Raw genomic sequence first — 17,761 nt, forward strand, 5'->3', positions numbered from 1 at the left:
TAAAGTTTGAAAAAAAATAAAAAAAGATTTTAATTGAAAAAATGTTTCTTTATTTGAAATTGAAATGCAATCGAGAGAGATCTGGACAAAGAGATTTGATTGTGATCGAGAATCTAAGCAATACTTATAGCCGAGAAATTAACTGGAATCATCGAAGGGGTCAAATTAGGAATATGAAGAGAGTAGAGGGATCACATTAAGAAAATATGAAAAGTACCTAAAGTATTAGAAGACCCTCCGAGACCAAGACGGGCGCTATAAAAGACAATATTGGGGAAGGGAGCCCAATCGTTTTTTGTTCGGTCATGGACTCCAATTCCCAACAACCAGGTTCCTTCTCTTTCCTTTATTTTCTCTATCTCATCACCGTAAGTATCACAGCTTTGAATTGGAGGATCAAGACAAGAATAACTCTTTATTTATCTGTTTAATTTTCTTCTAGGGGAATTAAATTATTTTCAATTGATGATTCTATTTCTAGCTCCCTTTTATATAGATTTGGAGAATCTGTAACTTTTGATTTACTTGCTGTTTTTTCTTTTCATGTCACGGGTAGTTTGTAATCTGTAATTATTCTTGTTGCAGGTGGTAGCCCTCCTCCTAAACCGTGGGAACGAGCGGGAACATCATCTTCTGGCCCTACACCTTTTAAACCGCCATCCCCTGGAAGCACGAGTGACGTGGTTGAGGCATCTGGAACAACGAAACCGGGAGAAATTGTTCCTGCTACTGGTGGGAATACAGTTGCCACCGCAAATTCTCTTGGGAGACCTGTTCCCACTAGGCCCTGGGAGCAACAGAACGCTGGAACCATGTATTCGGGTATTTCGCCTTTCTTTCCTATGCTTGCAAGTGTGTGCAAATGGTAAACAAGTAATCTGTGATTTATGTTAAATTCACAACAAATGATGTTGAATTCATGTGGGCCGTTGATTGAATCACAACGATGTACTTAATGGGAGTAATAGGGTCTTGGTATACTGAAGATTAAAATTAAAAGCTATATGATACGGATTAAAGGTGACTGCTGGGGTGGATGATAGCTTTGCTGCTTTATTTGACTAGTTTCATGTGTGGATATTGTTATTTTTGTGCAGGTTATAATAACGGGTATGGTACGGGAATGTATGGAAATTCCTATGGTGGAATGTATGGCTCTTCGTATGGTGGAGCTGGAGGGTATAGTGGTGGCATGTATGGGAACAGTTCATATAGAGGAGGTTACGGGGGGATGTATAATGGAGGCATGTACGGCGGCGGTCTTGGTGGCGGTCTTGGTGGTCCAATGGGTGGTTATGGAATGGGCATGGGTCCTTGCGGTGATCAAGATCCAAATAATCCCTTTGGTGCTCCACCGTCACCACCAAGCTTTTGGGTTTCTTTTCTTCGAGTTGTAAGGGATCTCTCCTTTTTCTTGTCTTTTCTTCTTGTTGTTGTTTTGGCTTTGATTTATGACCACAGACCACCACCAGATCAAATACCAGTACGTTTTGTAGAGAGGAAAAGGGTTGCTCTTGATAGCATTTATATGTTTCTTCTTGGGTCAATCCTTCAACTTAGCTTGTGATAGGCTGTTTGATGGAATCTACTCTCATTATTTGATACCTCCAATGCCAAACAGTGCCTATTAGAGCATGCTGCCCATAAAATAGTGTACTTTATAACTTTGTCTCATTCACTATGAATTTATAAACATTTTTTCATTCTAAGGAATGACGTTTGGCTATCATTGATCTATAAAATGGCCCTTTACTGTGCTCCTATTCCTGGCCACGGTTGTAGAATAGAATTACAAGCCATTAAAATCCACAGGGATTGTTTGGTGCTATGGAAGTTTGCGCAAAATGTATGTCTACAATTCTTTAATCTCACACTTGCAGAGTATTTCATCGAGAACAATCAGATGGACCATGATTGGTGTCTCTTAGTATTTGAAGGGCAATATTCATTGTCTCCTTATGTGCTGTCTTACAATACCAGCTTGACCAAATCTTTTACTCATAAACTATCTGGGATGCAAGAGTAGCCTTTTAGGTTAAAAAGAAAGAAGTAAATGCACCCGTTCATATTGAACTTAACATCTGATTTGTTATGTAAATTAGCAATGATGACTTTGTAGATAAATTATCATTTCTTAACCTGCCGTACCTTTCCATTGCAAGGTTCAATTGTTTGATGTTTTGTTATTTTGAACTTTACTACAGATGCAAAGTGTTGTGAATGTTTTTGGCCGGATATCATTCTTGATTGACCAGAACACCCAGGCATTCCACATGTTCATGTCTGCCCTTCTTCAGGTTAAGCTCGTTAAATGTCCACTTTTCCTTTCTTTGAAAATAGACTTGATATTACAAAGTGAGCCCTCATGTACCTTCATTTTAGTTGTGCTTCATGACAATGTCCTTGCACAATGATTCATGAAATTGTCGCTTGCAGCTCTTTGATCGCACAGGGTTATTGTATGGAGAATTGGCTAGATTTGCTTTGAGATTGTTGGGAATCAAATCAAAGCCCCGGAAGGTTCAAGGGCCAGGACCTGATGGATTCCCTGTCCCCCACAACCCCCGTGGGAATCAGAACTACATTGAGGGGCCAAAGGCTGCTCCAAGTGGTGCATGGGATAATGTGTGGGGAGACGGTACTAGCAACTGAGCATATTAAATCTATATCCGTTTTCCTTTAGAAATCACAAGATTCTAGAGCTGTATGATGGAGCAGTTGAGATGGAGGACATACCACTCCTACCTAGTTCCGGCCTGCTATGATGAAAATGCCCAGATGGAGGACATACCACTCCTACCTTTCTAGTTCCGGCCTGCTATGATGAAAATGCCGCTCCTACTTTTCCAGGTTGGGTTTGCTATGTGTCATTTGCTTGCTTGAAATAATCCTCTCTGGAAGACCAATTGTGTCCTTCACAAAACATAAATCAAGGTCTTGCTGTTGTGCTAATTTTGTACCATAAAACCATAAGTTAAACTGAGAAGATATGGATACCACCCCCATGATGTTAGAAAGAGATGGCTGATAATTTGTCTTGGTATCTTCAACTTTTCATTAATGCAATTTGAATAATGAATATTATCTGTTCTTCTTTGCGTCATATACTTTGCAGTGAATCATGTGACTATTATAAATGGATGATGACTTCCCAAACCCAGAAGCATCTCTTCCATGACATGCTATCGCAACGCCATCCCCTGCTTGTCCAAGACTTTCCCGGGAAAGAATGTAGATTGCTTCTGCTAACCTGCAAGTCGGATAAATTTATTTTTAGCATAAAAATAATGTTCAAGCGTTGTAACTTGTTTTTCAGGAGCAAAATATTTTTATTATTATTTTAAAATTTAATGAATATTTGTTTTTTAAATATTACGGCGATGACACCCTGAACTTTTTCTTGTAATATTGAGACAACAATATTAGATTGATTGTCATTAAATCTATAACATAAATTATAAGATTATAATAGATAAATTGAAATAAATTATAAAATTAATTTTCAAAATGCTAGAAGGATGGATTTTTTTATATATAAAAAAATTAATTAAAAAAGTCATCCAATTTTTTTTTTTTGTCAAGTTGGGTTAATTTGTTAAACTGATCTTATGAAAATAAAAATAAAAATTATGAAGCAGTTTTCATTAAATTCAAAAATAAAAAAAAATTATGAAGCAGTTTTCATTAAATTCAATATTTAATAATAAAATTAAAAAATAATATAAAAATAATTCAAGTAAAAAACATGTAACTTGTCAAATTTATAATATATGTTATAAGATGGAGATAAACTCAAAGAAAACAAATTAAAAAAAATAAAGTTCAATTCCCAACCAACATAATATAATATTCAGAATAGAATTAAAAAAATAACTTAAGTCAACCTAAGTTAATCTTTTAAATCCCTGATACAGATCATGTTATAGGAATAACCTAAAAAAACTAATAAAAAATAAAGTTTAATTCACAACTAATCTAATACAATATAAACACACTCTTAATCACACCCTTAATGATATCATAATAAAGGAAATACCAGTAGCAAACACATCCGCAGCGCCCCAGTTTGCTATCCTTAAACACATCCGCAGCGCCCCAGTTTGCTATTGTGTTTTTATATAGGGTTAGGTAAATTTAAATTTTTTTATTTAAAATTAATTTTTTATATTCTTGGATTAGATGTTGTAATATTAAAATTAATTTTGTTTAAATAAAAAAATATATTATTTTTATATATTTCTAAATAAAAAATACTTTTTAAACAAAACATATTTTCAAAACTAACAACAATTATAAAAGAACTTCAGCTGTTCGCTATCCGAAACAATGACAGGCAACATGCACTTTCTCGGTTCCAGACGGCCAGCTTCCATATCTAATTCAGGTTTGTATCTCAGAAAAACCACAAAATATTCGCTAAATATTGCTATTTATAGTTTTGGAATTGCTTATTTTTGCATTTCAAAATCACTTTTGGAAAAACTTAAAATTTTTGTTTTTTAATTTAAATTTAATGTTTTCAAATCATTTTTATATAGTACTATTACAAATAAATTTTTTAAAAAATATATATATATTATTTCAGTATATTTCTAAATAATTTTCAAAACAAAAATCATTTTAAAAGATAAACTTTACAAACAAGCTCGAAAATAAGCAATGAAACAAATACAACTAGTGTAGACATTAAGCTCTCTAACCTTTTCCAAATGCATTCGTCTTGAGCACAAGAACACCGAATTCACATTGAGTTTAAAAGCCAAGGCATACCCTTTTGCATGTAGATCTTCGAGTCACAGAGATAATTTAACTATCAAAATAAGCAGCTAATCCACACTAAATTGCACCCAATGGTTTTCTCAAAAAAGTGCCATCCATTTTGTTGATCATCATGACAAAAGTTGCTGGCATCAGCCCTAATCAATCCGTAATAAAATTGGAAAATAACTATTCCTCATCTTCCTAAAAAACCCACCAAAGTCTTAGTTTTGGATAAGCATTAAATTCCTTCTGAATTTACTCATCATCTTCATCATCGTCAGCAGCAGAATTGAGAGCCTTCAACCTTTCAACCAACTTGGCCTTTCTTTCCTCGTAGGTTAGCTTCTTCAGGTTGTATCTGCAGAAAAAATCAAGACTTTGATTAGAATGGTCTTCATGAAAAGTTGTCACAAAATACAGTCAACTACAAGGAACATTGCCAATGAGCCGCAGCTCAATTAGCATGTCACTGTCCCCATCCCTATAAGTCTCCTGGTATGCAAACAGAAAAAAAAAAAGAAGCTCGTGGGTATTTCAAATTGGGTAACATGATTAATACAAGCAACACATTTTTGCCAAGAGTTTGTGCTAAAGGAGGGGGGGATCACACCTCTTGTGCTCCTTTGGAAGTTGCTTCCCACTCTTCTTCGCAGTAGGGTCCTCACGTATAGCAGCATGGACCTTCTTGTACAACTCCTCCATGTTATCAGGTTCAATGCCTCTCTTAATGTACTCACTGAAATGAGACTGATATTTCTCTGGCTCATCTTCCATCAGATTCTGGACAAGTTACCAATAAAATTAAAAGGAGTACAAATAGTCTTTACAGAGATTGTCCTGCTTGTAACTAAGTTGCAGCAAAATCACACAATCTCCCTAGTTAGCAGACAAATAGGAAACTTACCCTCATATATGCAGCAACATGACCGCCATAAATGTACTTGCGATGAACCTCAGCATCAAGCTGTTTTCCATCCTTGTTGAATCCAGCAAACCTCTTGTCGCTATGAGGAATATCAAGTCCACCATCCAAAGCTCCCTAAATTTGAAAAGAATGCCAACATCCTGTTATTAATTGGTGTGTATCCTCAAGGCAACACAATTAACAAGATCTCCACGTTTGTAAACAAGTTCATAAATTATTTGGACAGACATGACCAAGAATATAAGGACCCAGATGAAATTGTCTGCTAAATTTTGTTTTCACGGCTACAGATTTCATTAAAGAGTTGAACCATTTTTTCACAATTACAACTGATAAGAAGAGCATTACTGATCTGTGGGGAAAAATGTTGGTAAAATATAAGGAAGAGTGGGGAGTGCCCAAAACAGATATTTGAATGAATTTGTTTTCCTCTGAGTTTGCTTTAAGCTGAACGACATGACAAGAATACCGCATACCTTAAGAGCACCAAAAACACGATTCCCAGTTGTTGTCCTCACAAGACCAACATCAAGGAGAGCACGGAAAGGCCTTCTGCTATCTGCTGGTTCAACAGAATAATCTTCTCCCGTTGCCTGTGCACAGGAAGAATACATATCTTGCAATCCACCCAAGTAGAATAGAATGATTTTCATATTGATAAACCACTGTGAATCAGCCATATACCTCAACATTTCCTTCATACTCCTCATCCATCTCAAGCTTTTTCAGAACTCGACGGGCTAAGAGAAGCCCGGTACAGTAAGCTGGAATGTAGCAGAGGCAATTAGAGCAGCTGATTGTGAGAAACAGAGACCTCAAATATTCTGAGACAGATTGTTATACCTGCTGCATAATTTGTGAGACCCACTTCAAGGCCGTAGCAGGGTAGCTCATGGGAATAGGCAGCTGCAACAACAATATCACCGGCCATGCTAGCATGTATGATTTGTGCAGTTACATCTTTGTTAGTCTAATATGGGTGTTAAGGTGAAAGCATTAGAAAGGGGAATAAATAAATAACCTATTAGACCAAGATATCCAACAGAAATAGAAAAAAAAAAGAAAAACCAAAAACAAATTGATAATGTAAAATTAGAAACTGGATACAAATCGCACAACAAAACGGTATTTTGGAGTGTTGTATTTGTTTTTGTCTTGGTTGATAAGACGTATCCTTGCCCTGTAGTCCGTCTTGCCCTCTGCACAATTCAAACAGATGTTATGTCAAGAAAGCAGCAGGCAAAAGATGGAAATCCATCTGAAAGAAGTGAAAAAACCACCTCGTCTTCTCTTGAATTTCACTTGAAAACGCTTGTAGTAAGCTCTCGACTTTTGGGCTTTGGCAAATGCCTGTTATAAGCAATCACATTATCACAGCCAAAACTTGATCACTTAACAAGCACTCAAAAGCATTCTATTACATATAAGTTTATATTGGTACACCATCTTTAAGAAAAGTTCCATGGTCGCATCACAACAGTCGAGTAGGAAGAAGAACCTCAAGAAGAACAAAAATGATCTCAACATGAATCAAATATAGAAAAACTTTACTATCTCGTTGTCAATGATTCATACACCATCCCCTAAAATACGACTTGAACAGCTTGTTTGCCAAACTTCAACTCGTTATACAACAACAATAATCACTCAACTGGGCCTAAGCCAATCATTTCACTCCATCAGTTCAGTTTTTCTAGTACATGAAACCAGAGCAACAAGCCATGTTAACCAAGAGTAAATAGCAAACGATCTAAGATGAAAGAATAAAGAAAAGGCAAAACCGAGAATGAAATCTTTAGATAACAGCAAGGAAAGCGAGAAGAACGTTAAGATAGGTTGCTAAATCAAGGCATTGACTTACCATTGGTGATGCTCAGTGTAGCAGCAGAGCCTGCTTCGGAGGGGAAAAAACCGAGGGAGAAGGAGAGGTGCTGCTGCTAAAATACTAGTAAAACCCTAGTGTCTATACGAGGCAAATCAACGGCCACGATTTGTTTTTGATAAATCGGGTACGTCTTAGGGTTTCCAGTTTATTGAAAACAATATATCAATTCCTTGGTTATCACTTTATTTTCAACCGGGTTCCGAATAATAACTAAGAGAACGTGTTTTTAAAAAAATTAATTTTTTTATGTTAAAATTTAATTTTTTTAAATTATTTTAATATATTAATTTTAAAAATATAAAAAAATATTATTTTAATATATTTTAGTATGAAAAACATTTTAAAAAGGAACCTTAACTATACTTATAAATAAATTTTTAAAATCCTTTCATCATCATTATTAATTAATTTTAATTAAAAATTATTATTATTATTATTACTATTATTATATTAAAAAAATAAATAATTTTTTTTTGATGATTTCACTTATAACTTGTGTTTTAATGATTAATTTTGTTAATTAAATCATCAATACTTCATAGTATTAATATTACTGACGGATGAATCTAAATAAATCTAAAGTTGTAATAAATAGTGATTTTTTTTAATAAATCAAAATAAAATGACATGTTCAGTAGATAAAAGTGTTTTTCATTCTTTAATCCTAATTTTTTACTCCATTCGCAGTTTTATTTTTCAATAAAAAAATTAAAAAACTTGCTCATTTCTTAAATTTCTATACATATTTAATTTCAATTCAAAAAACTACAAAATGTGTTTACACCATATTGTTTTCTATTTAAATAAAAATATAAAAATGAAAATCATGTTCAAATTAAATTTGTTTCTTAAAATATTATTTATATTTTGACATAAAAATATTTTATTTTTTCATCTTGAGGGTGTTGTCTATTTTTTATTAATTTATCTTTGTTTAGAGAAAAACAATTAACCCTATTAAATTTATTTCTTAAAATATTATCTATATTTTGACATAAAAAGTATTTTATTTTTTCATCTTGAGGGTGTTGTCTATTTTTTATTAATTTATCTTTGCTTAGAGAAAAACAATTGAGCCTATTAAATTGAATGGAATGCAAGAATAAACACAACAACAATATTTTCACATTTATTAATAATAAAATTTGATTGTATTATATTATATTAATTAAGATACAGTAAAATTAAAAAAAAAATTCTCGACCAGCTTCATCTATTATTTGAAATTATCCCAGCCGTTAACTTCAAGTTCAATACAAGCAACATATGCGAACCAATCAAGAACACCATCATCCTTTACTAATTAAATTGGTATATAATGTTTGTTACGAGTGTAGGCAAAAAATAATTATTAGTGCGGAAAAAAGGTGTTTAAAAACAGCTAATACTCCAGCACTAATAATAGTTAGAGATGTTGTCAGGAGCTCATAGAAAATTAGGTGATCGTGGATGGATCTCTTACTGTGTTTTTTTTATGCCCTAGGCTATTAAAAGATTAACAGCGATTAAGAGATTTTGCTCTTTATAGATTGAAAACAAGGATGTTCTTATCTAGTCATATTCATTTTCTTTATTCAAATATGTTTTTTCATCTTTTGTTTTATATTAATAAGAGTTCAATCAGGAGACAATACAATTATTCTTATAAAAAAATAGTTGTAAAGCCCACTAGTTAGGGCTTCAATGACAATGGGTTCAAGCAATTTTTTCACATTAAACATTTTTTTTTTTTTAAACCTCTAAAGATTTATTTTGATATTTTCATCTTCTTGTTATGTGATAAAAAGAATTTAGTAATATTTTTGTTTTTACTAGCATGCTTATACTAAAACGAGAAATGAGTTTAACGCATAAATAATGAAGGCCGATGATAAAGTTAACCTTAAGTTTATGATACCATATCCGAAGTACATTCATAAAATATTGTTGGGAAAATTTTACACATAACATCACTAATCTGTGTTACAAGCTCTAAAATATTTATCAAGTTTTACATGTACACCTTTTTGGATTATCATAGTTTTTCAAGTTAGTCTTTGTGGAAACACAATCTTTAAAGATATTTATGTGTAAATATTAATGATAGTGTATAGAATTTTCCCCTTGGTAGAGATGGTGATATTCAATTTTAGAAGCTTGTGTAGTTACTAATCTCGCCTTACATCTAAATTTATTTTTATTTTATTAAAAGTATACGAGTGAGATTCAAAATGAAATTGATGGCATTAACCATTTATTAAGGAGCATTCCTTGTAGAAATAATGAATTTTTAGGAGAGTTGGAGTATGAATTTTCTTATACCTACTTGTAAATACATTGATATGATATGTTATGTTCCTTTAAAAAAAATAGAGTTGTCTTTGTGTATCCAATAATGCACATAATAAAGCTAGTTATTATGTGTTTTCATTAAGAGAATAAAAAAATATGCAGTTGTTTTTTGTATAGCTAAAATAATACTGGTGAGCATGTTCAATTAATGAGTGAGTGATGGAGATTTAGAGGAGCTAGAGACTTGTATTGAATTGGATATCCATTCATCATTAATTATTTTACTTTTTCAAGAGACTTGTAGCTTTGAACATGATGAAGTAGAAGAAAAACTCATAAATTTAAGGTTTCAAGACTATATTACTTTTCTAGTATAACTGTAAAACAAAGTTTCATGCATGATTTGATTCTTGCCTTGCAATAAATTTGTTTCTAGTAAGAAAATTCAATATCAATTTTTTTGAAAAACAATTTGAAATCCCATCCAAAAATAAATATGAAATACTTTGATTAAACTTAAATTAAAAAAAAAATCATTAAGGCTATCTAAAAATAATGTTTACTTGTATAAAAAAAATGATAATATCATGTTAAAACAAATTCAGAGCTTAATGATATTTAATTAGATAATCTTTTAAAAAAGAATTTAAGTTATTTTATTTAAACTAATTTTAATAATATAGTTTGAAGAATAAAAGCATTTAAAAGGAAATATAGGAGTCTATGTATGGTGGACCTGCTCCCCACTCAAAAAATAAGAGCAAGAGTATATGGACATGTAAGGTCAAGCTTGCACACTTGAGATATTATTATATTTTTGTTAAGTTGGCTAATGACATATTATTTATTTAATTTATTTTTTAAACAATTAGATGTCACATTATTTTTTATTCAATTATCTATCAAACTTGTTTTTTAAATAACCAGAAGCCACATCATTTTTGATTCAGTTATCAGGCACTTTAGATGATCGAAAAGTAAGGTTTCCACCCTTTAGGATAAAAAAAATCTTATTTTCAATTATTTTTTACTTGAAAATATATAAAATATATTATAGAGATCTGAATAAACTCATTTATAACCTTAAATTAGCCAATAATCATTTAGACATTAAAAATCAACCCTAATAAAAAAAAAAGCTCTTAAACCCAAATTTACCTTCTCTAAAAGATGAATGCCAAAAATATCTTAATAGAATACTTTTCGTTGAATAAAATTTATTAACACAAATATTGATTTTTTTATGGTTAGAATAGGACCAGCTAACACTGTCATTTTTCCTCTCCAACAACTAGTCTCTTCTCTCTCTAACTCATGGAAATGCAAAGAAAAAATAAACCCTTGATTAAAATGCAAAAACCTCATAAAACAAGGATTAAAAATGAAAAAAAAAATAGGGATCAAAAATAAAAAAACACATCTCAACTATCATATTTAAAAGAGAGCTTGGTAATTTTTTGAGGGTAAATTTTTGTCATCAAATTTTTAATTATTTTTTATAAAAAAAATTAGATTTTTTTTACTAAATCCAACATCAATTTAATGCAAGACCATTTTTTTACCGTTGTGAAAAACCATTGTGAAATCAACCAAAATAAATTATCAATCTCAATCCTAATGAAATTAAATCTGTAAAAATAATATTTAAAAAAATAAAAAATAAAAAATAAAAAACAAAACTTTTTTTTTAATCCACAATATTTTGTATGCAGGGAAATAGTATTTTCCCATGCATTTTAGGTTCTTTGTATTGTAATGTAATAATTCATCATTCTTTCACTTGCATCATCAAAATAATTCAACTAAAAATTCAAAATAAGTATCAGTCATCACTGCATATTTCTTAAATTGAATCATTCTATGTCCAATTTGTCAAAAATTGTTAAGAGAAAAAAAAATCAATGAAAAGGGACCAAAGTGTAAAATAAAAAGAAACCCAATGGCCAATGTAAACTTGGGAGGACAAAGTTCTTTTTCATGCTCATACTTTTATTTTCCTACATTTGAAGTCCCTACAATTTTTTTTTTAATTTTAAATTTGATGCAAAAATTCATTTCTTTTACATTTTACTCTCCATAAACAAGAAAGGAGAAAGAAAATTGGATAAGTTATAGTTGTAAATAGATAAAATAATTAGATAACATTGATTTTGCCCAAGAAAATCATTGATCCTGGTTTTATTAAACGAGGGGAATACGATGATAGTTATTTTAGACTTTAATCTTATCTAAAAAAATAAATCAAGATTGGGATAAAAAAATCCATTCTTATTTAATTTTGTTTTTAAAACATTTTGAAAGGCTTTTAGATTGATAAATTAGTTTTAAGATATACTAAAGGTTTTTATTAGTTAAAAATGAATAGAAAAATAAGTTTGTAGATCAAAAAATCAAACTTAATTTTTCAATTACCATGATAATGGCTAGATACGACACTTTGTTTATGTTTTCTTTGAAAAAACTTGTTCATCTCTAATATATATATATATAATAACCTAGGTATTCGGAACTAGGTTGAAGGTCATGCGCTTCGACACATATATATATATATATATATATATATGGAACTAGGTTGAAGGCCATGCGCTTCGACACCAAACCATGCCTAGTTGTTTAGGGTTTAATTTTTTTTAATTTTTTAATTTTTTATATTTTTTAATTTTATTGGTTTTTAATTTTTAATTTTATGTTTTAATTTTTTTAAATAATGTTTTTTGGTGATTCAAGGGAAATTTTGTTAAAAAAAATGATATATAGAAGGAAGTGTGAATATGTAATGACTAAAAAGATTGAAACAATTTTAAAAATTTTATTTCATTACATATTTGAATTTCTAAAAAAGATTTAGTTTTGCTTTTTCTAAAAAAAAGCTATACCAAAATTCACAAATATAAAATCAAATTAACAATTAAATATATATTTAAATTATTAAAATATAATTATTTTAAAAATAATGTTAAAACATATTAATCAGTATATTTACCAACGTATAAGTAAAAGACTAATTGAGGCATCATTTAATTAATCAATATTTCAATATAAAAAAGGGTATTTTTTTTATGTTGTATTAACAATAAAAATGGTCCAAAGAAATCAAAATTATTCTTGAAATAACTCCTACGAATTTAGAAATTATGTGTTTTTTTTTTAAAATTAATGTGTTTGGTGATTTGAGATACATTTTGAGGGGGAAAAAATGATATATAAGAGAAAATATGAATATATACGGACGAAAATTCTTTTTTTTTAATAAAAAGTTTTTATTTCATAAAATATTTGAATTGGCAAACAAGGTTTATTTTTTTATTTTTCTCAAATAGAAAAACCATCTATAACAAAATATACAACCTAATTTATATGTTCAACATAATAAATAATTAAATATATGTTCAAATTGTTAAAATATAATTATTTTTTCAAAAATAATGTTAAAATATATCAATCAATATATTTACCACATAGAATATATGAGCAAAAATAAATTAAGACATATTTTAATTATTTTTGAACTATAATGACCGATTATAAATAGTTTCAAGGAGTTATAAAAATTAAATTATACATAACTCCATATTAATTAAAAAAATAAATCTTTATGCAATTGCTATTTGTATAATTTATTCTACTCCGTAATGAATTATTAATTTCATTTTATTTTCACACGCATGCTATTTGTATAATTTATTCTAATTTGAAACTTTATGCAATTTCTATTTGTATAATATATTCTAATTTGTAATGAATTATTAATTTTATTTTGTAAAAAAACAATAGTTTGACATGGCATGCTCCCCCCCCCCCCCCCCCCCAACTCCTACCTTTAACATTGAATTTTATTGATTTTTAAAAATTTTATTTTCCAATAATTATTTGACATAATATATTTAAATTAAAAGAATTAGTATTGAATCCATTCTATTTTATTGAATCATTCAAAATCTAATTATTTTTATATTTAGTTGACTTGACGTTTAAGTCAATTTAGATTTAAAAAATAAAAAAAATTTAATTCGGTTAAAAACTCGGGTTCATATGTAATATGATTGACCTAGATAAAACTTTAATAAATTTTTTAAGTTTTTTTATTAAAATAATATTAATCTAATAATTTTAAAATTGATTTACTCACCCACCCTGCTATCAGCCTATCAAGGCTTTGTTATTTCAACAATTTTGGAATAGTAACCTTTACCTCCTTCGAAATACAAAATGTCCCTCTTTTTTTTTGTTTTAGTTGTCCCAGAGTTGAATCTTCTGAGCAGCTAACCAGTCATCAACGCCAAAGGTCAAGAGTGTTTGCAACAAAAGAAACAGAGGAGAGGAGACGAGCTTCAGATTCCTTGGATCAAAACCTCTCCATCCATCCCATGAATCTTAACTAACTGAACAACAACGATAACAAGAACCATTACCACAACTGCCAACTCTGCTGCTGCTGCTGCGACTCCTCAAGTTGTCAGATAATCAAAATGGGATTCCAGGAATGATAAAATTCTGATCATCAAACCGTGGATACGTCTCAATCTGACATCTCTTACAGGTAACTAAATCCCCCACTTCCTTCCATTTTATCCTCTCCTCTCTTGGCCTGTATTATCAGTCCTGGTTCATGTTTTTGTTGACTTTTTTTTTTAAAAGAGATGAAATTTCAGTGTGTTTTATGTGCTTTGCATTAATCAAAAGAATTGATTTGACTTGACCGCTGAATGCTACAAAGAATAATCACCAACATTTCTTTTGTTCATAAAAAAATATTGAAATGACAAAAGAATTTACTGGGGGTGGTCCTTTCAATCAACCAGATCCTGCTAAAGGAAATAAAACATATGTTCTATCTGTATGTTTCATTGATTCTGTTTTTCGATTATTGGTCGGTGAAGGAAGTGAAGGCAAATGATTGGATTTATTTATTGATTTGCTTGGCATTTTTGTTAATACAACTCTTTTGAAAAATTAAGGTCTTGGGTTGTTGGGTTTGCATTAGATGATTAGCGAAATAACAAAGTTGATCCGAGAATTGTCTGTCGGTTTTCTAGGCGTAAAACTAAGCTTCTGTTTGAGCTGCAAAGGTAAATATTGTTAATGGTAACAATACAACCATACGGTGGTTCTTTCTTGGTCATGTGGCGTGTGGACCAAGTTGGGGTTTTGTGTTGGGATCTTTGTTTGGGCTAATCCCCAATAAATTGCGTGTTCTTTTGTATAGTTTGAGGAATGTTAGTCAAGAAATGTTGTTTACAGAAGTTGTGCAGTGGTGAATTATCTTGCTCAATTTTCATGTTGTTTGAGGGACTCGCTCAGTTAAATTGCTGTTATAATCCCTTTCATCTCTTTTGTTATTTCATACCCTAAAAGCACAAACCCTCCTTGTCATTCTTCAAGAGCATCAATATTGCTTTAGTAACCGGTCAAGAAGGCTGCAGTTATTCAATTTAGTCATACTTAGCTGTCCTTTTTTTTCCCCTTCACTTGACAATTTTTGGAATACTTACTAATTTCTTTGATTCAATGCTAATGATATCTAGCAGATTCATTTTTAGGGGTTTGATTTGGCATGGCTTTTTCTTTATCCAATAGCTTTTCTACCACCATTCTAGGCCTTGCCCCTCAATGCTGAAATCCCCAGCAGACCTCTTTTCTGACACTCTACATGTCATTCTTAAATTTTTGATAGATAAACTCAGCACCTGGGTTATCAGACATGTCAAGAAACTTGTGACAAAAATATTCCAGCTAAAATGCATTTGAGAGTCATCATTTCTCCGTTGAATTCCTTCACTGTTCAATCTGCTTGGGGTCATAACTTGTTTCTCGTTATTTTTCCAGTCTTGAATTTCCTTTCAGTGGCGCTTCCACTGATCCTCTTCATCATCTCTCTTAGCCATTTGTACTTGCTGATATTCCAGATTGCCAGGACTCATAACTTTTTGTCCACCAATGTTTTTTTTGTATCTCTGCAATCTTTTATCCTTTCAAAGCCTCTAGCCCTGCAAACTTGCTCTCTTAGGTGTTATATCTTCTCTTTTTGTACAAATCCTGTTCTATCCAAAAAGCCAAAATGGTGTAGAATGTTAAAAATCTGAGCCTAATTGCTTGAGATATAAACAGCTTAGAAAATCAGCTTTCTTATCTATCCTAGCCTTGTCCTCCTCTTCATCAGTTTGGTGCTTGTTTATGTAGTGAATATTGTGATTTTATGTTTCTCTTACGGTACATTTATTGATGGTTTTTATCCTTTGCAGCTGTGGGTCTTGTGGATACCCCTTGAATTTAACATCTTCCAATCGAATCACTTCCAACATAGGTTCTGGATATCAGAAATCTATAAAGAAAGGTTATATCTCCTTCCTTTCTGTTGATCTAAGTCGATTCACACAGGTTGATGAGGTAAATTGTCTTCCTGTGTCTTGGGGTCGTTATCATTCAAAAAGTAAACTTCTTTGTCGTAAATGTGGGGTTCACGTAGGCTATGGATATGGAGATTCGCCTGCTCTATGTGGTTTTGACTCTACCAACTCATCAAGCTCAGCTTATAAAAAATTTACCATAAAGATCCGAGCTCTACAGCCTTCAGAAGAGTGCTAACAAAGTCATCATGGAAGAACCTTTTAGTGGTCTTCTTACCCCCATCATGCACCTGCCCGATGATTGCCTGTCTATTGGTTTTCACTTTTCAGTTGCTTGGCTGTAGTTCTGATCTTGAATCATTTGGTTTGACTTGTCAGTACTGATTTAATATTTTGTTCTGATCATGAATCATTTGGTTTAACTTGTCATTACTGGTTTAATATTCAAAATACACACCGTAGGTCCTTACAATTTCGTTGTTCGTTGGCCTTCCCCAATGTTTTCTTCTTTATCTCAGATTAGGCTTGTTACTAGCTCTTTCTAACTTCACTGGCTGCTAACCGGCTTCAGCATTTACTGTATTGTCTTCATCTGGTTGCTCTGAGATGCATGATTCATGCCTAAGCTTTTTGCAATCCTATGCTTTGAAGTTTCTTTCTCTTAACCCGGACTGCCGTTTTAGAATCACTGACAATGGACTTTCACTGGTTGCCGCTAGTTGCTCCTTCCTAGAGGTTATTAGTCTATATCAATCCTAAATTACCGATGCTTGGTTACAACTTTAGCTAATGGTTGTTCAGACTTGAAGCACATCAATCTCTTGCTGCTCACTTGTTTCTGACTCTGGGAGAACTCGTTTTCAATCTTCTGTCAGCTGGAGGCAGCTAACGTATCTCATTGCAGCGGAGTAAATGGTTCTGGGCTTGGGGGGGTTTTCGCCAACTTCAACTCATATAGATGCTGATTCTTGTAAGCTTGAGCCAGAAGGCATTATCGGGATTGTAAGTGGAGGTGGAGGTGGAGTTGAGTATTTGAATGTTTCTTGCATGAAATGGTGTGGAAGTGGGGGCGCAGTGCAGCAATAGCCAATAGGTGCAGGTTTTGCCACTTGGCTTAAAATTCTTAACCTTTGGCTGTGCAGAACTGATGGAGATGAAGTCCACTGCGGCAATAGCAAAGGGATGCCCGTTGCTTGAAGAATGAAATTTGGCTGTGTCATGGAGTCAGGATTGCAGGACGGCAATATATTGGGATCAGTTGCCATAAATTGGAGAAGCTGCATGTCAATCTGTGTGATCTCGGGTTGCAAGCTTTGAGAGAGGGGTGCAAAAGGCTCTGGGTTTTGTACATTGGACGCACTTGGAAATTATCTGCCACCTCTGTAGAGTTGTTTAAATTCCATAGAGGTAAGATAAGTGAATGAGAGATAAAGTTCATGGGAAGATGATAAGCGAGATGGAATCCTCGGGAAGTATCTATCGTGCATGCCAGTTGTTGACAAGGAAGAACTTCCAATATGGCTTCAAAAATTTGTTTTAGCTATGATGGGCTTTTTAACATTGTGATGCTGC

The 17,761-nt window shown here is 31.9% G+C and overlaps 2 protein-coding genes and 2 long non-coding RNA genes across 5 annotated transcripts; 2 read left to right on the forward strand and 2 right to left on the reverse strand.

The window, feature by feature from the left end:
- The first annotated feature begins 231 nt into the window (after positions 1–231).
- LOC105112658 (peroxisomal membrane protein 13-like) lies at positions 232–3,090 on the forward strand. The gene is made up of 5 exons (XM_011008434.1): positions 232–330; positions 586–822; positions 1,098–1,393; positions 2,205–2,297; positions 2,437–3,090. Exons 1-5 carry the CDS (start codon positions 306–308, stop codon positions 2,650–2,652), a joined length of 867 nt encoding a protein of 288 aa, XP_011006736.1. The 5' UTR covers positions 232–305; the 3' UTR covers positions 2,653–3,090.
- On the reverse strand, positions 2,678–3,308 carry LOC105112657 (uncharacterized). The gene is made up of 2 exons (XR_839795.1): positions 2,801–3,308; positions 2,678–2,745 (listed from the first exon to the last, which is right to left on the reverse strand). It is a non-coding gene; the product is annotated as an uncharacterized LOC105112657 (long non-coding RNA).
- Positions 3,309–4,744: 1,436 nt separating this feature from the next.
- Positions 4,745–7,676, reverse strand: LOC105112659 (60S ribosomal protein L5-like). Its single transcript, XM_011008435.1, has 9 exons — positions 7,548–7,676; positions 6,967–7,036; positions 6,794–6,885; positions 6,530–6,656; positions 6,371–6,450; positions 6,163–6,279; positions 5,666–5,800; positions 5,372–5,541; positions 4,745–5,119 (listed from the first exon to the last, which is right to left on the reverse strand). The coding sequence occupies exons 1-9, from the start codon at positions 7,548–7,550 to the stop codon at positions 5,017–5,019; spliced, it is 897 nt and encodes a 298-aa protein (XP_011006737.1). The 5' UTR covers positions 7,551–7,676; the 3' UTR covers positions 4,745–5,016.
- A 6,346-nt stretch (positions 7,677–14,022) lies between these two features.
- On the forward strand, positions 14,023–17,472 carry LOC105112660 (uncharacterized). Of its 2 annotated transcripts, XR_839797.1 has the most exons (3): positions 14,023–14,382; positions 16,085–17,244; positions 17,332–17,472. It is a non-coding gene; the product is annotated as an uncharacterized LOC105112660 (long non-coding RNA). The 2 variants fall into 2 exon arrangements; XR_839796.1 differs by having other exon boundaries at positions 14,025–14,382; positions 16,085–17,472.
- The last annotated feature ends 289 nt before the right edge of the window (positions 17,473–17,761 follow it).

Source organism: Populus euphratica, unplaced genomic scaffold (assembly GCF_000495115.2).
Source record: "Populus euphratica unplaced genomic scaffold, PopEup_1.0 scaffold350.1, whole genome shotgun sequence".
In the NCBI taxonomy this organism is placed as follows: domain Eukaryota; kingdom Viridiplantae; phylum Streptophyta; class Magnoliopsida; order Malpighiales; family Salicaceae; genus Populus; species Populus euphratica.